Genomic DNA, 15,430 nt, shown 5'->3' on the forward strand with positions numbered 1-15,430 from the left:
CCTCCAAAATCTGAATTGTCCGCTCTGACTGCCCGTCGGTCTGCGGATGAAAGGCTGTACTGAGCTCTACACGGGTCCCTAATTCACTCTGTACTGCTCTCCATAAATGTGAAGTAAATTGAGGGCCTCTATCTGATATGATGGAAATTGGTACACCGTGCAACCGAACTATCTCCTGAATATACATTTGGGCCAACCTCTCTGAAGTATATGTAGTCACAACCGAAATACAGTGTGCCGACTTGGTCAACCTGTCAACAATCACCCAAACTGCATCAAACTTTCGCAAGGTCTGCGGCAACCCAACTACAAAGTCTATAGTAATACGTTCTCATTTCCACTCTAGTATAGTCATCTGTTGAAGTAGGCCACCTGGCCTCTGGTGCTCATATTTAACTTGCTGGTAATTTAGACACCTAGCTACATACTGAACTATGTCCTTTCTCATTCGTCGCCACCAAAAATGCTGCCTCAGGTCACGGTACATCTTCGTAGCACCTGGTGAATAGAATACCGAGAACTGTGTGCTTCCTCTAGGATATTTTTCCTCAGTCCATCCACATTAAGAATACATAGACGATCCTGGAGTCGCAGAACACCATCCGCGCCAATAGCAACTTCCTTGGCACCACCCCATAGTACCATTTCTCGAAGAACCATTAAGTGTGGATCATCATACTGGCGAGCCTTGATCTGCTCAAATAGTGAAGACTAGGCCACAACACATGCAAGAACTCAGCTGGGCTCTGAAATATCCAGTCGCACAAGTATGTTAGCCAAGGACTAAATATCCAAAGCTAATGGCCTCTCCTCTACTGAAATGAAAGCCAAACTACCCATACTCTCCGCCTTCCTACTCAAGGCGTCTGCAACCACATTTGCTTTGCCCGGATGATACAGGATAGTAATATAATAATCTTTTAGTAACTCAAGCAATCTGCGTTGCGTCAAATTTAGGTCTCTCTACTTGAACAAATGTTGCAAACTACGATGATCAGTGTAAACTTCACAAGATACCCCATAAAGATAATGCCTCCAAATCTTAAGAGCGTGAACAATCGTAGCTAACTCCAAATCATGCACCGAATAATTCTTCTCGTGGGGCTTCAGCTGACGTGAAGCATATGCAATAACTCGCCCTTCCTGCATCAATACACAACCCAAGCCAACGTGTGAAGTGTCACAATATACTATATACATTCCCGAACCGAAAGGCAACACTAACACTGGTGTTGTAGTCAATACTGTCTTGATCTTCTGAAAGCTCACTTAGAAATCATTGGACCATCGGAATAGAGCACCCTTCTGGGTTAATTTGGTCAAAGGTGCTGCAATAGATGAAAAACCCTCCATGAACCGACGATAATAACTTGCTAAACCTAGAAAACTCCTAATGTCAGTCGCCAAAGTGGGACGATGCCAATTCTAAAATGCCTCAATCTTTTTGGTATCAACCTTAATACCGTCGCCCGATACAATATGCCCCAAAAATGCTACAGACTCTATCCAGAACTCACATTTGGAGAACTTAGCATATAGTTTTTATTCCCGCAACGTCTGAAGCACCACTCTCATATGCTTCTCATGCTCCTCCTTACTGCGTGAGTAGATCAAAATATCATCAATGAAGACAATGACAAATGAATTAATATATGGCCTGAATACCATGTTCATCAAATCCATAAACGATGTCGGGGAATTAGTTAAACCGAAGGACATCACCAGAAACTCATAATGACCATATCTAGTCCAGAAAGCAGTCTTCGAAACATCTGAATCCCGAATCTTCAACTAATGGTACCCCGACCTCAAGTCGATCTTAGAGAACACCCTAGCACCCTGTAACTGGTCAAATAGATCACCGATACTCTGCAACGGGTGCTTGTTCTTAATAGTGACTTTGTTCAATTGACGATAATCAATACGCATTCGCATTGTTCCATCCTTCTTCTTCACAAATAATATCGGTGCACCTCAAGGCGATATACTCGGTCTGACGAACCCTTTGGCTAGTAACTTCTCAAGTTGTTCTTTCAATTATTTCGGAGCCATGCTATACGGTGGGATAGATATAGGCTGGATATCTGGAGCCAAGTCAATACAGAAATCAATATCATAATCAGGTGGCATACCTGGAAGATCTGAAGGAAATATATCCGAGAACTCCCGAACTACAGGCACTAAATCAATAGTCGGAGTCTCTGCAATAGTATCCTGAACATATGCTAGATAAGCTAAACAAACCTTTTAAACCATGTGTTGAGCCTTTATAAAAGAAATAACCCGATTAAATGCACTAACAGACGAACCCTTCCACTCCAGCCTAGGCAACACTAGAATAGCCAAGGTAACAGTCTTGGCATGATAATCTAGAATAACATGATATGAAAATAACCAGTCCATGCCCGGAATGATTTCAAAGTCGGTTATCTAAAGCAATAAGAGATCTGCTCTAGTTTCATAACCACATAATGTAAGAATATAGGACCGGTAGATCCAATTCACAATAACAGAATCGCCCACATGAGTGGACACATAAACAGGAGTACTCAAGGACTCACGAGAAACACCCAGGAAATGAGCAAATAGAGATGACACATATGAATACGTAGATCCTGGATCAAATAATACTGAGGCATCCTTGCCGCAAACAGAAATAATACATGTAATCATGGCATCTGAGGCCTCTACATCTGGCCTAGCAGAAAAAGCATAGAACCGAGCTGGAGCGCCAACTGGCTGGCCTCCACCTCTAGGACAGCCTCTACCCACATGTCCTCCACCTCTTGGTGGTCAGATGACTGGTGGAGCAACTGGTGCGGTAATCATAGGCTGCTGACCCTGCTGCACTGGTCTATCCTGCAGCCTGGGGCAGAATCTTCGTATGTGACTTGGATCCCCGCACTCGTAATAACTTTTCAGTGCGATAAGCTGCTGACTAGAAGTCTGGCCCTAGTGACATGAATACCCACTAGAAGAACCCTGAATAGCTGGTGGGCGATAAGAACTCTATGGCATAGCACTGAAATAAGGTCGCACTGGGGCACCCCAAGGAGGCGGTGGTGTTGGATATGGGGGCTTGCTGGACTGCCCTCTCACGAACTGACCCCTGGCCCCAAACGGAGCACCTCTGAACTCTCAAGAATATTTAAACCGCTTATCTCTCATAACCTGCTCTAGTCTACGTTGACGCACACCCTCAATCCTCCGGGCTATCTCCACGACCAACTCATAAGAAGTCCCCATCTCAACCTTTCGGGACATAATGGCCTGAATGCCAGTATGTAAACTCGCAACTAACCTCTACACTCTCTCCGCCTCAGTAGGGAGTATCATAAGTGCATCGCGAGATAGCTCAGAGAACCTCGCCTCATAATCGGTTACTGACATATGTCCCTGCTGGAGCTGCTCAAACTGAAACCGCAACTCTTCTCTCTAGGAGGGTGGAATATACCTGTCTAGGAAAATACGGGTGAACCTGTCCCAAGTCATGGGAGGAATATTTGCTGGTCTGCCAAGAATATAAGACTGCTACCATCTACGGGCCCTGCCCTCTAGTTGAAAAGTAGCAAAGTCAACCCCATGAGACTCCAATATCCTCATGTTGTACAGTCTATCCCTGCACCGATCGATGAAATCCTGGGGATCCTCTTGTCGCTCACCCCTAAAGACAGGAGGATGTAGTCTAGTCCATCTGTCCAATAGTTTATGCGGATCAGCGGCTGCAGCTGGCTTGGGCTCAGGTGTAGCTGCTGCCACTAGCTGGTCTCCACCCACGGGTAGTGGACCCTGGGTCTGATATACAGCAGTTGCCTGCCCATGAGCCTGCGAGGTAGGGGTCTGTGCTCCCCCGCTCGCCTGAGATGTGGCTGGGTCTGGCGGAAATAAGGTAATTTCCTAACATCCTATAGCCTCTCGAAGATAAGTACAGACGTCTCTGTACCGATCCGCAAGACTCTATTAAGCCTACTCATAACTTGTGAAACCTACGTGAACCTAGTGCTCTGATACCATATTGTCATGACCCAATTTCACCTAAAGGTTGTGATGGCGCCCAACACTACAGTTAGGCAAGCCAACTAATAAATTAAACATATATCGATTATTTGCAAAATAATATTCCAAGTTATTTTATTAATAATATAACCTCAAGGAATATTATCAATTGTTTACTTTCTAGTCAGCAAAGCATAATTGTATTAGCAATAAGCAATTATCCATTAGTGAAATATATAGAGAAATTGAGATTTCATTATAAAAATATTGTCAAGTGAATTCAATGATTCCCAACACTTTTTAAATATAAATTTTCCAAAAATTATTTTTGTTTAAGTAATTTACAAATTCAAAATCCTACTCTCTTTCCATCAATTTGGTTCTCTCAAATAGTAGCTAAAATATTACAAGTTTGTAGCATAGATTTTCCAATCTCTGTGGGACGATATCTTAAACTATACTAGAATTTGACGGAAAACGAGTGAATATTTCCTATGCATTAAGAGCTCGTCAAATTTTTGGCGTCGTTGCCGGGGATTGGCATACATCTACTTCAGATTAAATATTTTGTTGCTAATTTGAGACCTTATTATTGTTATTTTTCTGTTAATATTATCACTACATATTAATATTATAATTTTCTTTTTGTAACAACACTTTAAAAAGAAGAAAAAAAACATATTTATACCTCTTCCTATTATTGCTATCATTAGCTTTCCTTCATTATATTTAGCATAATTATTTCTAGTACTATCACCTATTGTATCATTTTTTGTTTCTCATTGCCAGTACTTCGACGTACTTCTCTTTCTATTTTCAATATAGTTTATTGTTTACGTATTATTATTTTCTTATTATTATTATTATTATTATTATTATTATTATTATTATTATTATTGTAATATTATATTAGTAGTAGTAGTAGTAGTAGTAGTAGTAGTAGTACTTTACACTGTTATTCTCACTGATAACTATTATTATTCACTAGTCCAACTTTTGTTTATACTTAATAATTCTCTATTATCTCAATTAGTTGTTAGTATTACTACTGACGCTTACTTGTTAGTTTCATTGTTTTATATCTTTTTTATATATTTTATTAGTATCCTAATTACTAGTATTATTATCTACAATATTATGGTATTTGTTTTTCTTCACTAACTATCTATCTTTGAAATTTTCTTTAGTTTAGTTATCAATTACTAGCACTACATTAGGAATTAATGTAAAAAAAAATTTACTTTCAAAATTTTAAGTAGTTTATGACTCGCTCTTCTACAAAAAAGTTGGCTTATTACGATCCTGAAATTGAAAGATCTCTTCGATTGCACAAGAAAGGACAAGCATTATCTTCTCAAAGCATAACTTGTGATAGAATGGGACACCAATTAAAAGATGATAACAATCTACCCAAAGTACCACCACCAATCCATTTAGAAGATCAGTTTGATGAAGTGGCGCCAAAACCAGCAAACAGAATCCTAAGGGATTATGCTAGACCTGACCGATTCAACTGTGAATCTAGTATCAGGAAGCCTCCAGTGGCAGCCAACAACTTTGAAATCAGGACCGGCCTGATTCAAACAATTCAACAATCTTGTATCTTCACTGGAGATTCAAGTGAAGATCCACACAGTCATTTAATTAATTTTTTGGAACTTGTTGAAACTGCTAAGTACAATGGAGTACCTCTTGAAGCTATCAAGTTAAGGATATTTCTTTTTTCTTTAAAAGGAGATGCCAAAACATGGTTGCGAAGTTTACCTCAAGGGTCAATTACCACATGGGACCAGAGGACTCGGAAGTTTTTGAATAAATATTTTTCTCCTGCTAAAACAACAAAGTTAAGGCAAGACATATCTAATTTCTTACAGACTGATACTGAGTCAATTTATCAAGCTTGGAAAAGATTAAAAGCAATATTAAAAAAATATCCGCACCATGATATTCTTGAACACATGCAATTGTATATTTTTTATCACGGGTTAAAAATCTGATTGATGCAGCTGCAGGAGTTTCTGTGATGGGAAAAACCATAGAAGAAGCATTGCAGTTATTGAATAAAATTTCTGAAAATACCATTCATTGGCCATCTGAGCGTGTAATCATCAAAAAGGACGCTACGGTAAATCAAGTTGATGCTTTAAACACACTAACACAACAGATTGTTGCTTTGGCACAAAAATTTGAATCTTTTCAGGTGAATACAAAATAACCAAGACAGTTTGAGGCTTGTGATATGTGTGGAGGAAACAATCTTAATCATGAATGCCAAGCAATCAATCAAAATGATGAACATGTCAATGCAATCGGTTACAAGCAATACCCCTTTGGAAGTCCAATGGCATATAAACATCCAGGATTTCAATGGAGCAATCCAAATGGTGCTGAGAACTCTCAGAGCTTCCAGAAGCCACAAGTACAAGGTCCACCTGGTTACCAAAACCAAAACCACGGGCAACCAAATTTCAGACCTTATCAGCAAGCAACTCCATATTAGCAAATGCCTCAGCAAGCACATCCAAGTCTTGATGACCTTTTGTACAAATACATTAAAGTCACTAATGAAAAAATAGAAAGCCAAACTTTAGCCCTTAAAAATTTGGAAATCCAACTGAGCCAATTGGCAACTCTTGTGTCAAAAAAAATTCAAGTCCCCTTACCGAGCAATACGGAGAAAACCCCAAAGGAACAGCTTGAGGCCATCACCTTACGATCAGGTAAGGAGCTTGATGAACCTAATACTGTCAGACAAGAAAAGAACCAGTCAGAACAACAGGTAAACAAGGGTAAGAATTTTGAAACACCCTCTGAACAATTAGAAGATAAAAAAGCCAAGAAAAATGATGAGAAGAATATTAAAAAAATGACTCCTCTCCCTCTGACAATTCCTTTTCCACAAAAAATAAAAAGAGAAAAGCTTGATAGTCAATTTGCAAATATTTTAGAGATTTTAAAATAGATTCACATTAATATTCCTTTTACAGATGCTTTATTGCAAATGTCTTCTTACGCCAAATTCCTGAAAGAAATTTTGTCAACCAAAAGGAAATTAGAAGAATTTTATGTGGTAATGCTAATGAAAAAATATAGTGCTATACTTCAAAATAAGCTACCGCAAAAACTGGGTGACCCAAGCAATTTTACAATTCCATGCACTTTGGGAGGAGTGTATTTTGAAAAAGCACTCTGCGATTTTGGAGCTTCAATAAACTTGATACCATTTTCTATTTTTAGAAAATTAAATCTTGGTGAGTTGAAAGATATAGGTGTCTCTCTTCAGTTTGCAGATCAGAGTACTAAGAAACGTAAGGGAATAATTGAAAATGTACTTGTGAGAGTAGATAAATTTGTTTTCCCTGTAGATTTCATAGTGCTTGAAATGAAGGAGTGCCCTGATGAACCAATTATTTTAGGTAGACCATTTCTTAATACAGGTAGACAAATTATAGATGTCCATCAAGGACAACTAATTCTAAGAGTTGATGAAGAAAGGGTCATTTTTGACATGCAAAAGATACTAAGATTTTCCGTAGATGAATCATCATCTTCATGCTTTTCAATTTACATGATTAGTTATCTTACAAATGCATTTAGAGTTGAACAATTAACTCCAGACTCAATGGAAAGATGCTTGGCCAAATCAGGCACCATACAAGATGATGATCCCACCATCAGAACAGAAGCTGAAATATTGGAAAAGGATTCTAAGGATCAGAAGATGCAACCAGAAGAAGTTCAACCAAAAATCGATCTCAAAATTCTCCCATCTCATTTAAAATATGCTTATCTTGAGAAAGAACAGTGTCCGATGATTATTTCACCTTCTTTGACTGCAGAACAAGAAGAAAGGGATTAATCCAGTTGTTTGTACTCACAAAATCCTCATGGAGGATAGCTACAAGCCAATAGTCCAACCCCAAAGTATATTGAATCCAGCAATGCAGGAAGTGGTAAAAAAGGAGATTGTAAAACTTCTAGCGGCAAGTATCATTTATCCTATTTTGGACAGTCCTTGGGTAAGTCATGTTCAGGTAGTGCCAAAGAAAGGAGGTATGATAGTTATTAAAAATGAAAATAATGAACTCATACCTACCAGGACTATCACAGGATGGAGAGCCTGTATTGATTACATACGTCTCAATGATGCTACTAGAAAAGATCATTTTTCTTTGCCATTTATTGATCAAATGTTAGAAAGAATTGCAGGATATGGGTTTTATTGTTTTCTTGATGGCTATTCAGGGTATAAACAGATACCAATTGAACCAGAAGATCAAGATAAGACAACCTTCACATGTCCACATGAAACATATGCTTATAGGAGAATTCCATTTGGTTTATGCAATGCCTTTGCTATATTTCAGCGTTGCATGTTAGCAATTTTCTCTGACATGACCGATAAATTTTTCGAGATTTTTATGGATAATTTTACACTCTTTGAAAAAACATTTGAGGATTGTCTTTATCACTTGACTTTAGTTCTTAAGAGATGTGAAGAGACAAACTTGATTCTTAATTGGGAAAAATATCATTTTATGGTTGCTGAGGGAATTGTTTTAGGACATAAAATCACTGCTAAAGGGATAGATGTTGATAAGGCTAAAATTGATCTTATAGCAGGATTATCCCCTCCCACAGCTGTTTAAGGCATTAGAAGTTTTCTAGGTCATGCAGGTTTTTACAGACGGTTCATAAAAGACTTTTCAAGGATTTCAAAACCGCTGACTAACCTCTTGATGAAAGATACTAAGTTTAATTTTTCAGGTGATTGTCTAGATGCATTTGAGACCCTTAAGAAAAAGTTATCAACTACCCCTGTATTTGTGTCTCCTGATTGGAATTAACCTTTTGAGTTTATGTGTGATGCTAGTGATATAGCAGTAGGAGCTGTTTTAAGCCAGAGAAAAGATAAGATTTTTCATCCCATTTACTATGCTAGTAGAACAATGAATAAGGCTCAACTTAATTATGCCACAACAGAGAAAGAGTTACTAGCAGTAGTATTTGCATTTGATAAATTTCGTCCATATTTGATAGGAACTAAGGTCACAGTTTTCACTGATTATGCAGCTTTGAAATACCTTTTAGCAAAGAAGGATGCTAGACCTAGATTGTTAAGATGGATTTTACTTCTGCAAGAATTTGATCTTGAGATAAAAGATAAAAAGGGTACGGAGAATCAGGTAGCTGACCATTTGTCTAGATTAGAAAATCCTCCCCTTGAGTTTAGTGAGATAAAGGAAGAATTTCCTGAGGAACATATTCTTTCAATTGACTCAGTAGTGACTCAACCACCTTGGTTTGCAGATATTGCAAACTACTTGGTTGGAAAGTGGACATCCCAAGATCTTGTAACGACCCAACCGGCCGTTTTGAATATTTGAACTTCGCTCGGTAGTTTACGAATGTGAGTAGCTCCGTATGATGTATTTTGATTTGTGTGAATCGTCGATTTTGGTTTTTGGGTTATTCGGGATTGATTTGGAAGAATGATTCTCAACTAAGGAGCTTTAAATTTGAAATAGTTGAAAAAGTTTGACTTTTTAGCATTTGACCTCGGATTGGAATTTTGATGGTTCTGTTAGCTCCATTGGGTGATTTTGGACTGAGGAGCGCATCCAGATTGTGATTTGGAGGTCCGTGGTTGAATTTGGCTCGAAATGGCGAAAGTTGAAATTTTGGAAAGTTTGACCGGGAGTGGACTTTTTGATATCGGGGTCGGATTCCGATTTCGAAAGTTGGAGCAGGTTCATAATGTCGAATGTGACTTGTGTGAAAAATTTGATGTCAATCGAACGTGATTTGATAGGTTTCGGCATCGGTTGTGGAAGTTTGAAGTTCAAAGTTCATAGATTTCGATTTGAGGTATGATTCATCGTTTTGATATTGTTGTGTATGTTTTGAGGCCTCGAGTAGGTCCGTATTGTGTTATGAAACTAGTTGGCATGTTCGGACGGGTCCCGATGGGCTCGGGTGAGTTTCAAACGAGGTTCGAATCATTTTATTGCATTTTTGGATTTTTACTAAGTTGTTGGTTCTAGTGTGATCGCACTTGCGGCTGGTTTGTGCATGCGCGATGGCCGCAGAAGTGACAAAGGCGTCGCAGATGCGAGATGAGAGCTCAATGAGGAGGCCCCGCAGAAGCGGAAAAAAGTGCGCAGGTGCGGATGCGCATGTGCGTCGAGTGGAAGCACATGTGCGAGTGTCTTCGCAAATGCAGAGTTTGATACCGCAGGTACGGGGGTTGCTAGGCAAGGCCATTTTTTGCAGATGCGATGTTTTTCCGCAAAAGCGGTGGTCGCAAGTGCGACGAATTGTCCGCAAATACGGAATCGCTGGGCAGAAGCTATATTATCGAGGGTTTTGGTTCTTTCTTCATTTTGGGAGGTATAGAGCTCGGATTGAGACGATTCTTGAGGAATTTTCACCATATGAATTGGGGTAAGTGTTCTCTACTTGGTTTTGGTTATATTTCATGAATCTACCTTCGTTTTTGGTAATTGGATTGTAAATTTTAAAGAGAAAATTAGGGGTTTTGGCCTAGAGTTTCATAATGTGAATTTTTGAGTTTTGAACATCGATACGAAGTCGGAATGGAGTGAAACTAGTATGGTTGGACTTGTAATTGAATGGGTTGTCAGATTTTTTGAGTTTTGCCGGGTTTCGTGGTGCGGGCCCGGGTTGGACGTTTTGGCCGATTTTGGGCTTTCAATTAAAAATTCGACCTTTTTCATTTGGAATTGTTTCATTGGGCTTTATTTGATGTATTTGAGTTGCTTTTGGATAGTTTGAAGCAGTTCAGAGGTCGCTACGCGTGTGATGGAATCTTTGGAGCATCGCTTGCTCGGCATTGGTATTGGTTTGTTCGAGGTAAGTAACTCTTCTAAACTTAGTGTTGAGGGTATGAAACCCCGAAATACGTGTTATGTGATTGGTATTGAGGTGACGCACATGCTAGGTAACGGGCGTGTGGGCGTGCACCAAGTGAATTGGGACTCTGTTGTTTTCATGGCACTGTATAGTAGTCATATTTTGTTAATATCCGTGTTTTCACCATGCGATAAAGTAAATGAGCTGTCAATCATGCTAGATATCATGTTTAGGCTTTATGCCGATACTGTTGAGACCCATAGTGGTAGTTTCTTGTTGTCATTTCACTGATTTCATTGATATTTCATACTCAGTCATATTTATGCATTCATATCATATCTCAGTCTCAATTGTTATTTGTTGATACATCATATCAGCGTTGTCAGGCTAGTTTCATGACATTGTGAGCCCGTGAGTGAGACTGGAGAGATTGATGACTGAGTGAGGTCGGGAGCCTGTTTATGAGGATATTGACACTATAATACGTGAGTTGTCCGTGCAGCACGTGAGTTGTCCGTGCGAATCCAGATATTGATATTATAGCACGTGAGTTGTCTTTGCGGATTATAGCGCTTGGGTTGTAGGAGCCCCTCCAGAGTCTGTACACCCCCAGTGAGCGTGGTTGATTATATTGAGGGATGGATCTTCCCTGGACATGGATCTTGTCCAAAGCATTTATATACCTAGAGATGGATATTCTCCATGGGGCCGGATTGGCCTTCCTCGGTACTGAGTGATTGATGGTCAGTGATGTATATATTCCGGGATGGATCTTCCCTGGGCCGTATGGGCCATATACAGTACCTAGTGGTGGAGCATGATGGGGTAAAAGTGTGAGACAATGAGATTGAGTACTCTGAGAGTGTGAATACATGATTCATCTCCGAGATACATGGAATTGGTATGCACACATAACATACAGGCATAGAGATGCATTTTTCCTCATGTTGTACGGTATCACGTCATTCATGAATTTTTACACACATTGATATGTGGGCATAGAGAGTTATTTCACACTTGCTATCTGGAAAGAAAATGAAACATCTTATTTATTATGGAAAGGATATTTGGAAAAATTACAGTATTCAAACTTACTCGTATTTTTGGCATTATCAGTAAAAGATTTGGGTTTTCACTAAGATACTTGAAAAGCATAACTATTTTTCTAGAACTGTGAACAAGCTGAGCATTTTTCTTCTGATATACATCTTTTATTACTTGTATTATGCTGTTATGAACTATTATGGGATATTGGTATTGGACCCGACCTTGCGTTAGCTTGTCACTACTTTCAACCTAAGGTTAGGTTTGTTACTTACTGAGTACATGGGATCGGCTATACTCATACTACACTTCTGCACATTGCGTGCAGATGTTGGTTGCTGATATTGCTGTGTTCGATGGGAGCGGGATTGAAGATGTACCTGCGTCCCGGTTGTAGCTGCCCCTTGTTCGTGGTAGCTTTAGATCTATAAAACTCTGTTTATGCACTTTTTAAACAAACGATGTATTTATTTCATTTCAGCTTTGTAAACTCTATTCTTAGAAGCTCATGATTTGTACTACTAGTCCTTGGAAAATGTATAAAATTCAGTAAATTACTATCATTTATTTGTCTTGTTAATATCATTGGAATTGGAAAGTTACTAGTTAGCTTACCTAGTGGGTTGGGTTAGGTGCCATCACGACTAATGAATTTAGGGTCGTGACAAGTTGGTATCAGAGCTCTAGGTTCATAGGTTCTACAAGTCATGAGCAAGTGTCTAGTAGAGTCTTGCGGATCGGTATGATGACGTCCATACCTATCTTCGAGATGCTACAGGACATTTAGGATATACTTCCCATCTTTCTTTCCTTATCGTGCGACATTGATTCAGCTTGAAGTGTAATTCTTTGAATTTCTTCCACGCATTCGTATGCGCATGTGATCGCTCAGTATCGGCTGTGCGCCGGCGGCTTGTGATTCCATGGATGAGGTGCGAGATGTGATTTTGGCGTGCTGATGATGGGCCAGTCTGGAGGACTTAAGGCCGAGTTTTGATGGCTGCATGAGCGAATGAAGGATTTTGTGGAATCTCACTGTGGTATTATAGTAGTAATAGGGTATGGTTATTGTAAGTAATCAGATGTTTTATTACATGGCTTTGAGCTAAGTGGGGGAGTCTGCTATCGACGAGTCGATTGCATAGTTATGTGTTGTATTGGTTTCGGTTCGGGGTATACTGGTAAATCAGTTATGACTTCCAGAGATCGAGATCGAGGATGACTCGAGTAAGGTAATTTCTAGATACGGGTTATATTACACTTTATGGGTATATGGTCATTATGGAATAATTGAGTGGTTATTCGCGAAGGATGTAGTGTACATGGGGTAGGAAATTGCTCGGTTGCTTAGGAGTGCGTGTTACTCCCTTGGGTGTTGGTGTGCTAATGGGGCACATGTCGTTCGGTCTGTTTGGTCGGGTTAATTGAGATTTGATTAGAGTGGATGACTCTCGAGAATGGTTCTGATGGATTCAAGATTTATATGTAGCGATTTGGAATTTTTAAGATTTGTATATGGCTAGAAATTGAGAGTTACATTGGATGGTGTCGAGACTTGTGGCATTTTATACCGTTGTGGATTATGCATTTCAGCATCAAGAAGGTGAAGAAAACAGTTTTAGGTTCACATAAGGTCTCTTTAGAGTAGGTGTCGCGGTTGTGGTGCTTTGGGGTGCTTAAGAGGGAAGTCAGCGGCTTATGGGACGTAGGGCGTTGTGGTTTTATACTAGGGTCTCTTGTGTGGTGAGTTTTGGTTGAGGATCGTGGTATTATGGCGAGGAGAACTAACAATTTGAAGGTAATTTGAAAAGAACTCGGAGAGTTAGGACAACTTGGTAGTAGGTTGGATCAGCACTGTAATGGATATAATCGATTCTTTGGGTACTTATGATGTGGCTAGTCTCTACAGGTGTTTCGTGGCAATGCTCTTGGGTTTTGGCAACCTGCGTGGTTGGGTTGAGTTAGAGAGATTCGGTTATGATAGCTTGATTATGTGCAAATGGGTTCGAGGAGTTCTCAATGGTTTTTACCAAGGTTCGAGGGATATTTTTCCTGCTGGCGTGAGGAGCATGTGGTGTATAGTGAATTTCTCCTGGATGAAATCAAATGGAAGGTCCTTGGCTAATTGAGTATGTAGTTTCTTGTGACTCGGAGTGGACTATGAAGTTATCGTACTTTTCTTATGATGGCATGGTATATGCGGTGTGTTGTGTGGAATTGAGACTTACGAGAGCGGGATCACAGTTTTGTTTTGGAAGGAAAGGTAATAAAGTTCGTAGGCAGCATGGACGATTTCAGATGACTAGGTAAATGATATTACTATTTGGTATGGCTTGATGATAGTACACATTTCAGAAGGGGCAATGTGTTTTGATGTATGGATACTTCATTGGTACTGCGGCACTCTTCTGGTTGTTCAACTGCTGATATTCAAATTTTGCTACATGGCATAGAATAATTTTAGAAGTATTCCTTGTGGGATGATCGTGTATGAGAGATGTATTAGACATTCTGGCGGTGGAGTTGGGATTAGATATGGTGATTCGTGTGTTCTATGGATTTGGAGACTGGGAGTTCTCAAGAGCAGATTTTTTCATGGTTGTGGACTGTGAAGTCATGGTCGAAGCTAGCCAGATGATAGTATGTGTTATGATTCAGTCATTGTGGGCTTTCGGAGGGTTATTTATATATTTATGGGTGACCAGAGTCGATTTGGGGGTCCATTGGCAGGCCCAATTAGGATGTGTATTCTACACCGAGATAGATTGGTTAGTTCCATACTGCTATTGTTGAGGGATGTGCCATTCGGTTGTTGTTGAGCTTATTCATGTTCTGAAATGATCTGTGAGTTACTCTTCTATGCTACAAGGAGTTGTGATTCGTTGGTTATAAGCACACCTGGTGCGGTTCTATTTGGGCTTTATAGCGGATTTTGAGCGAGATGAGTAACTGGGTATTGCATGGTCAATGGCGTATGGGTTATGTTCTTTCGGGTTTTGTGTGGAATTATGTCATCTGCTTCTTCATGATTATGGTAATGCACTTTGAGTACTTGATCTCGGATTGCGCATGGTTATTGATTTTGAGCATGGGGGCTGAGGTATTTCATATGGACCAGTGCTTGGATAGGGTCATGCATTGCAGCAGAGTTATGTTGAGATATGATCCCTTGTATTAGATTCGTGTGTTTTGCTTCTACGGTGTGTGACAGGTTCTTAGCATTGCATTGTGGTGGTACTTGTTGAGCTTGCGGGATAGTTCTCTCATCTGAGTCATTTTGTTTCCATGATTGAGTATATTTGGAATGTTGCTTATTGGTAAACAGATTGCACGGGTTATGGATTTAGATTGTATTGATGTGTCATGTTACTATAGTGGTCGTGTTGGATGAGATGAGGTCATTGGACCTAGAATGGATACTATCGGAATAGATTACAGCATGATTGGAAGGATAATATCGAAAGTCGGCATAGAAATTTGCAATAGTTCTTGTCGAAGGAGAGAGATTTCCATGACT

General features: G+C 39.6%; 1 protein-coding gene and 1 non-coding gene across 2 annotated transcripts; one reads left to right on the forward strand and one right to left on the reverse strand.

The window, feature by feature from the left end:
* Positions 1-5,837: 5,837 nt before the first annotated feature.
* On the reverse strand, positions 5,838-5,944 carry LOC142173941 (small nucleolar RNA R71). The gene has a single exon (XR_012703306.1). It is a non-coding gene; the product is annotated as a small nucleolar RNA R71 (small nucleolar RNA).
* Positions 5,945-6,499: 555 nt separating this feature from the next.
* On the forward strand, positions 6,500-7,855 carry LOC142173393 (uncharacterized). The gene is made up of 2 exons (XM_075238974.1): positions 6,500-6,785; positions 6,984-7,855. The coding sequence occupies exons 1-2, from the start codon at positions 6,500-6,502 to the stop codon at positions 7,853-7,855; spliced, it is 1,158 nt and encodes a 385-aa protein (XP_075095075.1).
* Positions 7,856-15,430: the final 7,575 nt, after the last annotated feature.

Source organism: Nicotiana tabacum, chromosome 19 (assembly GCF_000715075.1).
Source record: "Nicotiana tabacum cultivar K326 chromosome 19, ASM71507v2, whole genome shotgun sequence".
NCBI classification, from domain to species: Eukaryota; Viridiplantae; Streptophyta; class Magnoliopsida; order Solanales; family Solanaceae; genus Nicotiana; species Nicotiana tabacum.